Source organism: Papilio polytes, unplaced genomic scaffold (genome assembly GCF_000836215.1).
Source record: "Papilio polytes unplaced genomic scaffold, Ppol_1.0 DF823691.1, whole genome shotgun sequence".
NCBI classification, from domain to species: Eukaryota; Metazoa; Arthropoda; class Insecta; order Lepidoptera; family Papilionidae; genus Papilio; species Papilio polytes.
The window spans coordinates 907,523-926,038 of NW_013525513.1; the positions used below are offsets into that span (position 1 = coordinate 907,523).

At 32.6% G+C, this 18,516-nt stretch overlaps 1 protein-coding gene across 1 annotated transcript in view; it reads right to left on the reverse strand.

Moving 5' to 3' along the window:
- Window positions 1–1,361: 1,361 nt before the first annotated feature.
- The window catches only part of LOC106104321 (tRNA (adenine(58)-N(1))-methyltransferase catalytic subunit TRMT61A), a 46,222-nt gene continuing 29,067 nt past the window's right edge, over window positions 1,362–18,516 (reverse strand). The window contains exons 6-7 of the mRNA XM_013284341.1: window positions 1,773–1,902; window positions 1,362–1,483 (exon numbers count right to left, since the gene is read on the reverse strand). Coding sequence (XP_013139795.1) covers window positions 1,404–1,483; window positions 1,773–1,902 — 210 coding nt within the window. The 3' untranslated portion in view covers window positions 1,362–1,403. The remainder of the gene's footprint in view (window positions 1,484–1,772; window positions 1,903–18,516) is intronic.

An 18,516-nucleotide genomic window follows, 5' to 3' on the forward strand; every position in this document is an offset into this window, starting at 1 on the left:
TTAAAATTAATAAAATAAGAATAGTTTAGAATGAGTTTTATGAAAAAATAAAATTAATCGGAGTTTTTAACATAAATCGCAATAAAATTTGGTAATAAAGTTTGATTTCCTTTATTAATATAATAATACTGAATTTAGTGATGTAAGTTTTATAATACTAAAACGTATATTTGTTTTAAGCATTGAAATTATTATAGAAATTAAAAACAAACATATCCATAATTTAACTTTTTAATTTTCACGAAAAAAAGATAACCGAAAACCAGTAATACATGTTAGTTTTGTATTTAAATATAGTTACTAAACGATAATAATTATTTGAGTAAGATTTTCTCTTTAGCTTATATGTTAGTCATGTTTTAATATCTAAACCACTGTATTAATATAATTTTTTTTTTTAAATTTTCATTTATTCATTCGTTCAATCATTCAATAGTCACCTCCATATATTGTATTTGTCATACATCTTGAATAGTTTACTTAAGTTGCTTAAGTAATTAAAATATTTTATATTACTTTCTTGTCAAATTTAGTTTTAGTTATAAATTATTTCGGAAGATTAAGTCTTATTGCTACATTAGTTCTCCGATTTACTGGTGATTATAGTTTTTTCTTTTTCTTCGTAAACATTTAAATTTATTCCTAACCTTAAAATTTGTTTGTTTTTTTTTTAATTTCTACATGGTTTTCCATCAATATTTTATGTTACGTGGATTTTTTTAAATTCTAGTACATATAAAAATATGTACTATTGATGCTTGAGGCGTAAAATATAGATTTAATAGAGAAATATATGCAAATGGTTTGCCGATATTAGCTGTGATAGAAAATATACAAAAAATATATTAATATTCTTTATTCATTGTCAAAATGAAATACGAAGTTAATTCCACTGCCTTAACCTTCCGAAAACTTGAGGCTTATAAATCTCTTAAATTGTAAGTTAATTTTAATTTAATCACGATTAAATCTAATCATGTATTTATTTTAACATAGTTTGTAGTTTTACTTGTAATTTAAATATACAAAGTATCTAATAGATGTTTGTTTTTTATATATAAAGTAGAACCTTGATAAGTTAAAGTACAAGGGAAACACAAAATATTTTAAGTTATAGAGGTTTTAAGGTATCAAGGGTCTATGTTGTAGAGGTTTTGGGCTCTGACGAGAATAGAAAATATTATTTTTTGAAGTTGTAGAGGTTTGAGTTATCGAGGTTTTCCCTCTGTCCCATTAAAAAAAATTAAAATGTTTCACACGCAACGAAAGTAATATGTCGAATTATCGGTTTTTTAAGCTGAAAACTTCGTTGATATTTTGATGAAAAGGTATAAAGTAGGGATGTTAAAATTAAAAAAACATTATTATTTTACATTATTTATTTTGATTACTTAAATAGTATATCAAGCTGCCGTGTCTACAGCCATTGCTTCACAGTTTGTTGTCAAATCATTCTGGATCTCAATATTGTTTGGTGATTTTTCTGAAATTAAAATTAACATGTTAACGTAAAGTCCATTGGTATAAAACTTGTTATTGTTTTAAGAGAAATAGATGACATTCAGTTTTTTTAAAGTGTCAAAATGATAAATCTTCCCAAAAGAACTTTATTTCGCCACCATCGTCTGCGTGCGTGTGTCTTTTCATGTGAAATTGCAATAGAAAAGTTCAAATTTGAACCATAAATATTTGTTAACAATAGCCTTTCTAATATTTAAAAGAAAGTTAAAAGTCTATACTGGTATTTAAAATTGAAATCTTGTAATAACTACTTGTAATAAAAGCGGGCGGCAACGTGGCCACTGTGAGGTAGCCAGTGTGTCCTGTCGTGCTGGTCGGCCACGCGGCCACTGTGTAACTCTTTTCACTGTTTGGTTTCTCTTCCACTGGACTCTCCGAACTCTGGAATAAATAAAAAAAAACAACTTTATTTGTGTAACATTCTATAAAACTGAAGAAAGCTTGATTTAACGTGATAAAAGAGTAAAATATTTACTACTTTTTATACTCTGCTGCGCTGTAAATTATTATTTGGACACTAAGAGAGAACTTTAGTGTAAAGTTGTCATATTCAATGACTAAATAGTTAAATTTTAGGCCTTTCAACATTCATTGTAATGTAGAAATAAAGCATTTAAGACAACTTAGCATAATTGCTTCCTAGTAATAATTCATACCAAATTTAATTCCCAATAATTCCTAAGCTTTTATTATAGGAGTTTAGCAGTAAAATACGTCCAAAAACGGTAATATTGTTAAAGTATACTGGAGTCATTTAAAACTCAAATCAATATACCACTGAATTGAATTACAGCCATTACATGATACAGAACATTCATCGTTAAACGATTCCATCTGCATATTATTTTAAAACGCAGTCGAACATAAACTAGATAAAACCAAATAAAAACGTTCAACAACCTACTAATACGACAGATTTAAAACATTAAAATTCAGATTAAAACATAAAACCTTCACGGTGTCAACACAGAATTTAACTCACAAATTGATGACATGTCGAAAAATAAAACTAAAGCAAGATTAAAAAAAAAAAGAACGCGCGGCAAAGAGGGGCATTAAGAATTGAGATAAGAAGATGGACGAGCACTCAGTCGGGCGACCGACTTTATTATTTATTGACACTTAAAATAATTACTGGCCGGTTGGCCCGTGCCCGCTGCGCGTGCCAGAGTGGCCGCAGGCTTGGGAAGCTTTTGCCTTCTTTTGGAGAAAAAAAAAATGCAAATCGGCGCACATAAATAAATTCAGTATCTTTAACGCTAAATAATAGTAACTAAATTAATAGTTAGAACTATTCTGCTTTCGTTTTTAAACTAAGTGTGTAGACCAATGCATTATCCCCTAATGACTCCAAAAAGTCTTTAAGCTGATGTTTACTCGAAATACCTGTAGACCAGTTTCAGAGTTGATAGCAATCGGGGACTTAAGAAGGCGGTTAGCTCATCGGGTAATTAAGCTTCTACGAAACGATGCTTTGAGGTTATTTCTTACAAAGCGAGGGTAACAAACGAGCTGAGGTTCGGGAATCAGTTACGATCAGCATAGCAAATGATACCGCTGTCCTATACTCATTTGCATACACCTTATCGCTAAGGACCTCTTTAATATAAAAGTACTCTGTTTTAATCGCTTCATACAAATATATATTTAGGACCGAAACTTACATAAAGCGTTGGTCTTTCTACATTTTTATTTCCTCTTGCAAGATCTTCGATTATTCTGGATCAATGAAATGAAATAAAATGCACTAAAACCGTAGTTGCATATACGAAAACAATTTATTTCAAGCCTTTCATACAGCCAGAAATCTTGTAACGCTGCAAAATAATGTGACGATTATACCTAATTGACATATCTTCCGTCTTTACACATTCAAATTGTTATCATCGATAATTATTCCTCGTACTGCATTCTGGCATGATGTTCCGAGAAATGCCGTACGATTAAAAATAAAAAAAATACAAAACGACAGCTGTCAAAAACAAAAGACATAACACACTTTATCAGAGTTTAATGTAAGCTTCACTGTTACAACTTACTAAGAACAGTTTGCGAATGAAGACATCAGACTGCAAGAACAAAATAATATTGTTAGCAGTTATTTCTACTGGCGCGACTGCGAAGTCGATGACGAGGCTAAGTGGAAATAGGCCTTAAAATTGCGTAGATGCTGTGATTCGAATATAGATTTTTTTTTGCCTGACGTATCGAATGGATGTTTTTTTTCGCATAGTTGTAGAATCAGTTTTTAGATACCGATAAAAAACCAACTGTTTATAAAATAACACACCTACGTATTCAACTTATATGTGTCAATGTAAGTGGTTTGAATTTTACGTAACTTGCTGTTTTCATGTTTTTACTATATGTTTGACCGAATTCTCATTCCTCTATCGTCATAACTATATCATGCTATAGACGGTATTGAAAACAAAGTTTAATTCAAATTGTTTTAATATTCCATTTACTTGTCAGCATTACTGGAAATATAGTAGTAAAAAACATATTTAAACAGCCTTTTTATGTGGGACATGTCACTTGACCGTTTAACACTGATAAGGGTCCATTATCCAAATGCCGCAGCTTCCGAATTGACATTCCGCATATATCTTACTGCCGATGGACCCAAAGACCTTTTCAACACATTATCTGTCTCTCGATGCGACGAACTGCCTTTTCACCCGACTTCAAATTCAATTCGATGACTTTTTTTCTACAATATGAGTTAAAACCAGTTTAAATGTTAACGAAGGATGCAACTTGGGGAGCAAGTAAAAGTGAGTAAAAAAGCATTCATTCAACTCTTTACAAAATGGGGTGGATATGGGTATGAGTATCCATTGGTATCGCTAAAAGGGGATAGGGGACAGCTGGCCTCCTAGTGGTTCGAAAAATTTAAAGAATATATAAAAATTACTTTGAATAAGACTGTTCGACCGACCGAGAGACGACAATACCATGATAGTTACTAAATAAAATATTCAGAACATTTACATCCGTTTGTAATAATTCATTAAAAAGGTTGTAGTTATAATTGTTTGAGAGACAACGGATCCCAATGATTGGGCGAAGGCCGGACCCCCCGGGAACCAGTAATACGATTATACGAAACCAATCGATCGATTAACAATCAATTCCATTCTATAATAAGCCAGCACTTTCTCTCAGATAAATGTCATACCCTACGTTATTAAATGTGTATCAAGTGTAGAGTTAAAAAAGTTGCAGACATGTCATATAAAAAAAACTTTAAATCATAACGATACGTTTTAGACATAAGCGAAAGATTGTAATAAAAAATTGTTAAGTAAGCTAAAATATTTAATACACGTGTAAAAAAACTAAACAATACTGATAACAAATTCAAAGAAAATTAAAGAACAAACTACTGTTTCCTGACAAATATACTAAGGCTGTTCTATAACTTCCGTTAACTATGACCAATTCTTAACATAATCCTATGGGCTGTTATGTCCGGGATTTTGTTACGGTCACTTGATTTTAAGACCACCTTAATACAATACATAATCTGTGGATACATTGTGATATTTTTAATGAGTATTAATATGAATCATTCGGCAATAAGCTTGTGATAATCTAATCACATGCTAGTAATAGTAATATTTAAATGGGAAATAGTTATCACTTGTTCGTTTGTAGTTATGCATTTGATCCTTTCAAATAACATTTTATAAATTAAAAAATTGATTAATCTATTAATAACCTAGAATATTGATATTTAACTAGGGTTCGGACCTATTTCTTTTTTGGGTTTCGTTCGGTTTTATTATGGCCTAAACGGCCGTTCAAAAATTGCCATAGCGGTCGGTATTTCACGACCACAAGGCGGGGTATTGGTAAAGTTTTCAACTAGCAATAATCGCACCTCGGATTAACCTCATTGGTTACGATATTGCCTCTGCGCAAAGTTAACCAAAATATTTTTAGCGCCAAACGCCATACTTCGCGTAGTGACAAATGATACCGCCAACTAAAAGACTAGTGGCGCCATCTCTTGGATAGATATGAAAATTGATTTTGTGGAAAAATATTTCAAGTTTAATTTTTATTTTTCTGTTATTTGATTTAATATAACAAAGTTTACATTTTTTTTATTTTTTATACGCAATAAATTAGAAAAAATTATTAATTAAATAAAAAAAATCAAGTTTGGTCAACTTTTTAAAGTTAACAAATAGGTAGTAAACTTTTTAATTATAATTTTAAATAATGTCACAATTTCCTATTTTTACTTATTTCTTTATTGGTATTACAAAATTAATGTTATTGTTATTTCTTATTTTAATATCATAATGACGGGAAGATGACTATTTATAAAACATTTTGTTTGTCGAGCGCGACAAATATCCGCGAAAATGCTTGCACGTAACATTTTCTCAGAGTTCGGTCAGCGTGGATCGTCACGGCGGCCATTGTGTTTTTTGTAAAGTTTTTTGTAAGGTCATGACGTCCCAAGTTACGTGTCGGAGGTCGGGTTAAATACGCTTGTCCATTGCCATCGACATTTTATTAAAATAAATTATTACTTGAATCAAATCCCATCTCAATTATAAAATAAGTTCTATCAAATTCATTAATATCTATAATTAAGTATTATAATTAAATGTTTTCATAATATAGGAATTCCAAAGAAAGGAAAATAACAAACATAAAATCTTACTTCTCGTAATTTAGCATACAAGATGTATTATTTAGCATAAGATTCAAGATAAATTGATAACCTATGCGAAGCGTTCACGTGTAAACACATAATTCATTCACGAAAGGAATTTGCATGGTTAAGTGACGTCACAACCTTATTTCCTTATTGGTTAGTTATTCTTCAATTGTGAAGTTAATATAATTATTCATAGAGTTGTTTTCTATGCAATGACAATTGTTATTTGAAATATTCATTTGTCTATAGTTAACAACTGTATAGATGTTACAATTACAATTACAAGTTACAATTATTATGTTACAACAATGAGTTAACAGTTTACTAAATTAAATATTGTATATCTTGCAAATTCAATTTGTTTCTTGTATTTTCAAATATTGGTTAGGAAAAAATTCCGTGTCGACAACAGTGGACAACATTCGGGAGCGATGTCGTGACCCGACTTGGTTCATCAGTCGCGATGTCGATCGCTCAATACGCGAACACTACAAAAGCCGACTCCAACAAAACGATTCATCTAATAAAATCCAGCGTGAAAAATGTATTAATTTATTTCCCTGACCGTGCGATCACGAACGGGAACTGAATAATTCATAGAAATCAGGAAATATTTTTTTGTTGTAAAAGAATAGATAAATCCGCTGAAAGAAACAGGATAGGCCTGACTTTGGTCATCTTTTTTTCTCAAATAAACTAGCGCTAGACCACGATCCCACCTGATTTTTGTGATCTTACGATCATTGTTCATTTTAACTGACTTTTTTATAGTTTTAAATGAATTCAAGATGTCTTTGAGTTAAAATCGAGTGATATCTAAATGACGGGGATCAATAAATAAACGAAAACTAATAGATTTTTTTTTATTCACTTTCATTTTTTTTAATTGCGTCGTATTCGAAGCACACATATTGTTTCTACAGAAGACATATGTAAGTTACAGTTTAATTAATTATCTATCGTGATATTATATTTACATCATATTTAACGTTTTTGTACACTAGATAAGGTAATCAAGCAATGTTCCTAGAATCATTAGTCTTAAACGATAACAATTGTTTGACCTATTGTAGTTAATAATAGTTTAAAATTACATTGTACAAAATAATTTAACCATTACGTGTCTGCACTACATTTTAATTACAGGCTACACGTAGCACGAGCGACGATTTTACGTCGGCCGGTAATCGGACCCAACACGGCGCCTAGCGTGTCCGACAAAAGCCTGCACCTCTATGTTCACACGAGGGCGGAATAGTGTGACAGAGTAGTATAAAATGTAGTACTGCTATTGCTACGTACACTTACTGTCAACAGTTTTGACAAACATCATTGAACCCTAGACAGTGTAACATCCGATTGGCGATTGACGATATCTGTAATTGAATCGAAAATTGTATAGAAGTAACAATTTCCGATATCTCACATGTTTATTGTACTTTCCCGATTGAATATCGATAATCAAATGGCTTTATTTTGTGCAGACAGTTGGCGTTGTGGGGTAACAATAGCAGAACTGCTCTCTGTTGCTCAGCCGGAGTGTTCTGTCCTCGTGTGAAACTAACATAACACAGGACTAGAACAAGCTATCGAACTATCGACCGAGTGAGAACACGATCGATAAGATAAAATCGATATTATGACGTTATCTCAGCCCGAGGCAAAACGCCCCGTTGTACTCCGACTGACAGTCGACGTGAGTTTAATGAAATAATGAAAGCATTTTCTATATATAACTTTCATTAAACTGTACACGTCAATCATTACAAAATATCTTTATCATCGCTCTGTCGGTACGTGTCGGTTAAGAGGAAGTTAATGTTTCGGGCGTAGATCGACGATTGTTTTAATTGTGTTTACTTCTATTACGAAATAATGAATACACTCGAAAACACGGACATTTCATTTACCTTATCGACCTCATCACAAATATAGGAGAAAAAGTTATAATATGTTCCAAATAGATGTAGGATAAGGAGGTTAAATATGTTTTCTTTTTAATTGATTTAGAATTTTATATTTTGACGTTGGTTTGAATTAGCTTAGAGTCAGAGAAAAAAGAGGAACGACGATGTATAAAGATGTGTTTTGGAAAAAAGTGCAAACATTAAAAGTAGCAATAAATTACAAGTTTATTTTATTTTGATCGAGCCACAACCCCACATACTCGTAGATATGTTGGAAAAATGTTATCAACATGTTTTCGTTTAACAAACCGTTTCTATGATTCTTCAACTGATTACATTTTTTATTTGACTCATATTATTTTACAAGAAATCCTTATATACCTTTCTTTTCTATACATAATTATGATTATTGTAAAGCTACATTAAACGACCCATGCCCAAGTAAGATTGGCGACAAGCGGCCGTAAAAATGAAGCCAAAACTTTGAGGTTTACAAAACCTTTTGCGTGACACCACGTGAGAGAGTGAGAGGAACTATTTGTATTTTGGATTTTTGTATGTATTGAAAAAACTCAAAAACTACTGTACTGATTTCAAAAAATCTTTTACCGTTAGAAAGGTAATTTATCTGTGAATAACATAGGCTAAATTTTAATAAATAAAACGGCGGAAAACTGGATTGTTTTTTATTTTATAGCCGCTCAATGTACAGGTCAAACGTACATTATTTAACTTTGAATCTCTGGTATATTTGTATTTCAACAGAAATTATGTTACTAGTCACTACCGCTACCTACGTGATAAGGTATTGATAGCTATCTTCTTATATCGAGGTCAAATGTCAAGCAATATTAATCCATTCGCTTAAACAATGGCCACTGAAATCGCTCATTATGACTTTCGTAATATTTGGCGTTGTTACATTTTAAGAGTATGGAGGCGTTATGTGACTGAACTTTCGCTAACTCTTGGCATCCATTGAAATTTTTATCACCATAATATTGTCATTTTCCTTGACTTAGTCAAAAATTGTTTAGGGATTTAAACCACAGAGCATCGAAGTCTATAAATGTCGTCCTATCATGTGGCACGATAGTTGTTCTATGACAAACATAAACAAGGATTTTATTCATACAATTAAGAGACCTTTAGTTCTATATAATTGGTAGCGCATTAACACTTTCAGCGCCGACTTTCCGAGTTCACTTTAAATGAAAATCTTGTGGCATTGAAAGTGTTAAATATATCGGCTTATATAAAGTGTATCGCAGAGACAATAGCTTGGAATGGAACGGGTAGTATCGGGGTCACGGCGGGTCACGAACCGACAACGGATTTTGGGTCACGAGCTACCTATGCGCTTGTGAGATGCTTACGTGTTACCTCTTAGGGTTGCTTAATAAAGGCACAGATAATTTTATAACTTCAGTATAGACACAAAAGGCGGCGTACAGATATAGAAAACTGCGATAATCCACACCACTTATCCGAAAGAAAAGGTAAAACAAGGAGTAATTACATGAGTTTTTCGTCAGTCAGATTTTCTTCCAGACTAGATTGTCTTTTATTTATTCATTGTCACATTTAGTACATTCTTTGCTTCCGTATCTTGTTAAAGTACATCACACTATGTTGTGTACTATTTGTACTATGTACTAAATATATGTTCTTTAACAGGACATTGATCAATCGTATTATGTACCAAGGTTTGTCAAATTAATTAACAGACTATTGTTGTAATTGTAAGTCATTATAAACCACTGCTAACTAATGAACGGATTAACCAATAAATTTAAATTAATTATACAATTCGAATATCGCTTCAATCCCTTTAACATCATAAAGTCTAATCAAATGTTGTTTAGTTAAGATATTGTCAAAGTGGACAACTGTCACCATATTAATTTAGACGAAATATAGAATATTTTTAATGCAACGCCCATCTATAAGATGGTACTTTACCGGTCGGGATATTGCGAATTCAACCATTGTTAAAATTGTAAAGCAATTCATTTTTCTGTTCATCTCCCTTGTCTTATAAAATATAAGCTTGTTTGCAGATGCATTAGTCACACAAAATTAACCGATAATTCTCTGTAATCTGTAAAGGCTGAGAGAGTCCTCGAGCTTAGTTACTCACAAACGAGGTTTAGGGTGAGCGCCATCCGCGTTCGGCCATCTCAAGCTCAGGGGAGATGTAAATGCACTTCAAGACAAACAGTGGCATTTCAGTCACAAAAAAATTCAACTCGTATAAAAATAGAGTTATAGTTTGTCTCTTGATTCCCTTACACAAACTGAGATAGACAATTCTTAGTTAGGCGTATTCATAACTAAACTCGCCTACAAATAAGACTCCTTTGACGGATATAATTATCAGGGTATCGTAATAAAGTTGTCAACGTCTAACTGCGGAGCTTTCGTTCATGTTCGTGATTCGATAGTATTAAAGCAAGAGCGTCCGGCGACTGCCCACGTGCCATTCTATTGTGCCTTGTCCCGATCGATCACAATTACGGATGTAGTGCTTAATCATGTTTATTCAATTAATTAAAATTATTACGGTCAAGGTAAGTTCTATTGTTTTGTTTGAAGGTCCCGTGAAATGTTGGGTGCAAAAAAACGTTTAATTAATTGCTTATTTGTTAGATTTGTTGAGTAACTAATAACACATTAATTTTCTTTAAGCTGTTTTTTCGCAAGTTTTAAAATGGCAGAAACTACAAGGACCGAAAACTTAGCAAGGTACGCGTTATGAAGGAAGAATTGCTTGTGATATTTTAGATAAGAATGTGAAGACAATGTCCAGAATCCTGGTTATGGATAGATCTGAAAGGTCACACTTAAATGCAGTGTCACTAACAAATAGAATTTGAATGACGGGAACTTTTCTTCTTGTAACACAATATTATTACTAACAATGTTTGTTAGTTTTAGTAAGTTATGAGTAAGATATGTAAACAATCTAATTTAAGATTACTCTATGACCATTCGTTAATGTTTTTGGTTCGATAAGTTCATGAATGTGTTTCTGAACTACGTAACTTGAGTTTTACTGCGTTGAAACTTTGGTCAAATTAACACTAATAAATTGCTAAGACATAATAAGTGGAAACTTCAAAAACCCTGGACAAGTAAAGTATATAGCTTAGTAAACAAAACAGTATACTCTCAGAATGGACTATATAGTATAGAAGGCGACGATTGCTTTACAAGAGTATACATAACAGCATAATTGGAATATAATGTCCCTACAATCGCATTGTTCCTGTACTCAGGTAAGTTAGCAATGAGTCAGATACTAAAGTACTAACCGAGTTACAAATGTTTGAATATATTAGACGAATTGATTATGCTGAACGCATTAAATGTTTTCATATAAATTATATTATTGTATTATATTTGGTTGGTAATTCAAACAATGGTAGCAAAATTGGCAGTTAATTCTGTTTGTTGACGGTTAATTGCTATAAAATAACTACTGTTGGATACTGAATTTTAAACGGTTACGTTTTCAAAATTAACTGAACCCTTTAGTATGGTAATATAAAAATTGCGTCTTCACAGAAAGCTCATTTTGTATCTAGGAATTAACTTACAGAGAAAATTAAAAGGTTATATTTCTATATTAACTACTAGCTTCCGCCCGCGACTCCGTCCGCGTGGAGTATAAAAAAACAATACTGAATAGCCTATGTGTTCTTCCAGACTATCATCTATGTCTATGCCAAATTTCATTACAATCCATTTAGCCGTTTAGGCTACAAACTCTAACAAACATCCATCCATCTAAACTTTCGCATTTATAATATTAGTATGATAATACAAAAACAAATGAATACTAAATATTCCTTTAGCCACGAGTTACCAATTAGATTTTCCTCCACTTTTAATCAATATACAAAATTGAGACATTAGCGTGAAGCCTGGGGCGACAGAGTAAGCTGTAGATCGCCGCATCTGTGTACCCCGGGGGCTGGTGTAAAATATTCACGTTAATAAGTAACTATTAACACTAGTAACAGATGTCATATAATTGTGGTAATAAATCTAAAGTTGCGGTTTAATAATAGTTATCTATTTAAGGTTAAAGCGATTACAGGACGCTTCCGTAAAACACAAAATTAAAGTAATTGTATTTTTTCGACCAAACGGCTCTTTCTACATCGGAAAAGGAATAAAAAGTTTTACGTTAGTACAAACTTATACCGTGAAAATACCAGTGTATGTAGAGACGGACAAATTCATCTCCTCTCTGGTTTTTTAAGTATAGATTACTAGTTTTCGCCCGCGACCCCGTCAGCCCGGAATTTAAAAAAAAGTAAGTAATCTGTGTTCTTCGAGACTATCTACATATATGCCAAATTTTATCAAGATTCGTTCCGCAGTTTAGGCTACAAACTCTAACAAATATCCATCCAAACTTTCGCATTTATAATATTAGTAAGAAGTAAGATTACATTTTAAATAACAAGTCTGCAGAGCTTCGTTAGGGTTGCCACTTTCTCGACAGCTAACAAAAGTCAACAAAACGTCATGTGGTTGAAATAAACGATTCGCTAAAACTAAAGGTGCCTGGGTTTGGTGCCGGACGAGCCGCTCGCTCATCTTGATAGCGCTGCTCGTGGGAACGGAGCGCGCTAATTTATAGCCCAGCCCTATGCTACATGCGACTGACGACTAAATCCACGCTAGGGTTACCTGTCTATCTACAATACAAGACTTTGTTTAATCTACAAAAAACAACTCAATTCGAGAGAGTTGTCGCTAATTTGGTAATTATCATAGACTAAGTTGATCTACATTGCTGAATTCAGCTTTGCTTTACGAGATCTCACTATTTATTTTTCTAAAATTCTCTCTTATACCTAAACTGTAGAAGTGTAAAGTTTAATTTCAATTATAAACTGCTGTGTTGGCCTTTGAAAAAAATTAATTAGATTTTATAAATAAACCAGATTTTATTCCTCTTGCGGCAGATGACATGGTCACCTTAGTGCAGTCGTCTTCGCGTCGTAAATCCGTACCGCAAATGAGTATTCGTACCGAATTCTGGTCCGACGTCTGGCGATGTCGCGTGCTACAGTGAATTATGAGTCCGTTTTGTTGTCCGCTTGTCCTCGCTCGCTCTGGTACTGGTGTTCATATTCGATTCCGTTGCTGATGTAAACAGTGTGAATGTTGAACAACTTGCAAGTGTTGTAAGACTTTAGACAATAAAAAGTAAAAGACTAGGCAACGTGGATACCGCTAGATGTCGCTAAAAATAATAAACGTGTTTGACAAATTAATAAGGTACGTTGCCACTGCCAAATGAATAGTTTAAATCCAGATGTTTACAATGAAAACCCTCCCTAATAGACACAAGTATGATATGAACGTTTGAACGAATGAAATCAGTCGTATTTGTATACCTTTATAAACAAAACGTATTGCGAAATAAGGAATTGCTAGCAACAGTAAACATTGCCTATCCTTTCGTGCACAATTAAAGATTTATTATAAAATAACCCTTCACCGCGTAATGTATATCTTCACGGAGACTTGCGCAAGGGGCATCGCATCAAGTAATATTTCAGAGCTGTGCTAAGTAAATCAGATTACTAAATTGAGTCAAAGTGCTCACATAAATAAACACAAGCGTATGCAATGCACGAACTCTGCTAACAATCAATAATATTGTATTGTTTATTTATTTTAAGTTAGCTTCATATTTCTTGTTCCATTCATATTCGAAAATTTAGTTTCAAAGCTACTAAATACAAATTAAGTTAATATTCCAATGCTGTTGTAAAATTACTAATTACTTTAAATTATTGTAAGCATTTATTTATCACCAAAGCTTCAAAGAAAAGCACATGCAATTAAATAACTTAACTAACACGTTTGTAATAAAAAGCTTTTTTAATAACTTCAAAGCATAATATTAAATTGTAGTACAAAATATAAGCGTTGATTTCAAATAACATTTAAGTGAATTACGAGAATATTTCACACATACTAGTTCAGCCAGGTGTTGCCAGATATAAAGATATATTTTAGGAATGTTGCAATAAACGTAACAATAAACACGCTTGATTGTTGGAATGATAACCGGTATGATTAACAATTAATTATTCTAATTGTGGACAAATGGAATATACGAAAACTATTTAGGATTACTATTAAAAACACGTAAAACTTAGGTTAAGAGAGCACATGAATAAAAATATTGGATATAGAATAACACGAAACAGATGCGCTAGTATATTATTAGATAACAGTTATATAAAGGATGTTTTGAAAGCTGTGATTAATTCACAAAGACAAACTAGTTACTAAACTATTGATTATTTTCTGTCTGTAAGAATATTACCTTATTAGCTGTAGCTCGCGACTTCGTCCGCGTGAAATTGAAAAATTAAAAATTATCAAAAATTAGCCTATGTTACTCACAAATAAATTACCTTTCTAACGGTGAAAGAATTTTTAAAATCGGCGCAGTAGTTTTTGAGTTATTTCAATATATCCAATAATGTAACAATACAAAACTTATCTCTTTATAATATTAGTATAAAAGTATAGATTGCTTTTTGTATTTGAAAGCAGGAGTATAAGTAAGCAAGCAATTCTGCTTTACTCTGATTTTTAACCTTTTGGAAATGGTCTCCTGAATAGAATGAGGAAGTGAACATTGGCTAAAACGCACAGCAGACTGATCTTATAATGTGAGCGGAACTTAACTCGAAAACTTCGACTGTCTACATATTACATTTAGGTCTGTGTATGTTGACAATAAATTTGATTACTTAAGGATTTTCTATTGTAGGAAAAATATTATAAAGAGGAAAGATTTGTATTTTTGTATGATTTGAATAAACTCAAAAACTACTGGGCCGATTTTAAAAATTCTTTCACTAATCAATGCTATATTATCAGTGAGTAACATATTTATTACAATTTTTGTTACCGCGCGGACGAAGTTGAGAACTACAGCTAGTATTTTAAATATTTTTTTAACATCTTCATTTCAATTGGTATAAAAAGGAATATTAGTCCATATAACGTGCAACGACTATCTGAACTCTGAGTAAAGAAATTAAGAATAAAAATCAAATAACAGTTATTTATTTTACTTAAGATGTTGTATTGTTTTTACTTAAACGACTGTAAAACTGTAATTTGACAAAATAAAAAATATCCCATTTTACTTTCCTCGCATGGTCACCCTAGTATGTAGCGTGTGTCGCCGTTGTAAATGTCCACACTCGGCCACACACTCGTATTTTGCCCGTGCTTATGTACAAGCTGAACTATGTAAATTTACAGGAGACTCCATAAAGTTAAACGCGGTTTTAGAACCATTACAAAGTTACTTTAGTTCGCTTTGGGAAAGTAAACAGTAATTGAAAGTTTTGCTTTACATTTGATGAATAAAATCGGTGATTTAATCGGTAAATTTAACTATTGGTTCTGGTAAATATTAAGTTTGCTTTTCCCCCGTCCTGCCTTGTTCACACCTCGGTTTTCGAGATCATTTTTTCGGACTTAATCCTGTAAACATGTTAATAGCCTTTACCGTAATTTTTGTTTATATCAACAAATTATTTGACACCTTCTCCTTTATGCTACAGGACCCTATATTTATTATATGAAAGTTAGGTCAGTAATCAACCAACTACGCATTAAAGTAAACTATAAAATGAATATTTTAATCGACATTCTCGAAGTACAAACTTCATAAACCATATCTCATTTAAAACGTTAAAGTCATCGATATTTTAAATCGTGTTCAAGATATACGCCTTGTTTTCAATAAACTACCTTATTACAACTAATACTAAAGCCCTAAAATATTCAACAAATAGCTTTGCGACATTTTCATTTCTGTTAATGCAGAACTCTCTTGCCATGACACTTGTATATTTTATCTCATTCATTCTCTTTGATCAAACAGAGACGACAAAAAAAGAGACACGTCAAACGAATTCCACGGTTACTGGGAAAGATTTTACTAATGAATATGATACGAATGTCAAAGATGCGAGTGAAATCGTTCGATATAATTTCGAACAGAATTTATCTCTTAATCTAGTATTAAAGGTTTCTATTACAGAGGCCTGTATTAAGGTATCTGATTGAAGAGAGTAGAGTCAATATATCTTTCCGGGCGTTAATAGCGTCGAAGTATCGACTACCCTATTATTTTGTCAAGCGGCGAATTTATAGATCGCTTGTGCAACGGTAAAATAGTATCTGAGTCCGAGGTACATTCGCCGATGGTGTTGCAAAGGTCGAACGAGATGTTCGCGACACGGGCCTTTACAACTTACAGCTAGCAGATGCTATCTGAGAAAAGTGAACGGAATTAGGGGAAAGTGAGCTATCGATACCTGGATATCGTTACGGGATATTTACTATAGATACCCAGTAATCAAATTATAACAATTTTGAGGCGAAAATAATAAATTAATTGAATTAGAACGTAAACAACGCATTGTTCTACGTAAGTACTGACTTGTTTTAGGCTCTTCGCCTTCGTCAAGAGAAAGTTTGCGGAACGGTTTTTGATTCTGGAATCTATTTTTGGACAATAATATGTCACATTTCAAAGAAGACTTTTAAATAAATTAACTATAAAAGATTTGAACCTTTTTGAAACTATGTCGGTACATCGGGCAGACATACTCTTCTATGTGTACTTATCGGACGTTTCTCTTAAAATATTACACAGTAAATGCATTTCTATTGAAAATATGTGTAACATTACCACATCAGTAATGAGCGATTTCACGGCGCTAGCGCATCCTTTGCCACAATTGTCAAGATGGCGGCTTAATGTTGCGTCACTTTCAGAACAATATGGCGGATCGTGTTACACTGCTCTGATTCTCTTTGTTGTGCGATTTGCGAGCACTATTCGTCTTGTGAATACCGATCTTGTCTATTCTTTTTTTAATCTATGGTATACTTACAATGATTGGCAGGTTGCAAGCAAAATACCGATCAAATATTCTGTGCAAATGTTATGTAATATTTATGTTTTTAGCGGTTTGAAACTCTCCTTTAGGAACGATTTTAATGAGTAATAGTTAATTTTGTAGTTAATCAAAGTTGTGTTGATCTATGACGAATATTCTGATCATGTTATCTAACAATAAACTTTATTGTCCTTGAATTGTTAGATTACAAACAAGTTTAGTGAACAGCTAGGCTAGTTAGGGCTACGTTTACTGTCTATTTGAGGCCATGACATCGACAGTGGTACCATTTATGGAATGATAGATGATTAACAAGCCTGCAATATTCAGCGTGCTCATACTATCGAAGCGGATAGTGATAGTATACGGTGAGTTTTCACTGTTTAAACAAATGTTACAATATTGCTGCTTCAGTTTTTTTAAATAGAATCACAAGGATGAAAAGTGATTGGTTAAATGTTTAGACTAAGGTCACAATGTGTAAAAGAATATGCTTGCAGTCGACCAAAATTTACATCTGCTTGTACAAACAGTTTAAAATACTATGCATTATAAACAAATAAATCTTTTCTTTTCATAATACTAGATGTAAATGCATTTATAATTTAGAATTATAATTGAATGTAATAAATTTATGTCATTCTCGATTTACATAACTACAATATATTAATGTCTATTGCGATCTTTATTGATGTTGTCACTGGTTGCATTTTTCTTTAAAGTTTATAGTTTTTATTTTTAAATAGATAAAATAGTTATGGCAACTATTTTTATATCAAATGAAGAATATAAATCAACTTTCTGCTGTGTCTAACAAAAAGTTTTGACAAACTTATTTATTTCTGCGTTATTAAGTTTGTAATGAAAATGCAATTTAAATTTTAAAGTATTTCAAACAATGCGTCATAGAGTAAGCGGGTACGCAGACCTAAACCGTGACTGTGGTGACCGCCGATCATACCGGAGACCAACCGCCGTTTGAACCCCGACCTTATTCGGCAGTTGGACAAGATACGACAATGTCGGAACTCGGTATTATCATAATCGCATATTTTTTTTATGACCTTATGATATATGCAAGATAGAACCCTATGAAACGATAATCTTGTGTTTATAGATATCTTTTAGAGGAGACTGAAACATACTCATGTTTAAAATTAATAAAAGATGAATTAATAAGAAGTTTGAGAGTAGCCCCAGTGGTAGAGAAGGTAAGGAGTAAAAAGTTAGTATAGTATGGGCATGTTATGAGAAAGAATGAATCGCATGTTACAAGGAGAACGTTAGTTATCAGTGTGGCAGGGTACACCGGTAGAGGTAGACCTAGAAACGGATGGATTGCGTGAAAGGTAACATGATCAAAAAAGGAGTGATGACTGAGATGACGTACGATAGCTAGACCCTACGGGAGTAGGATGAAGATGATGATGATGATGATGTTTAAATTTTA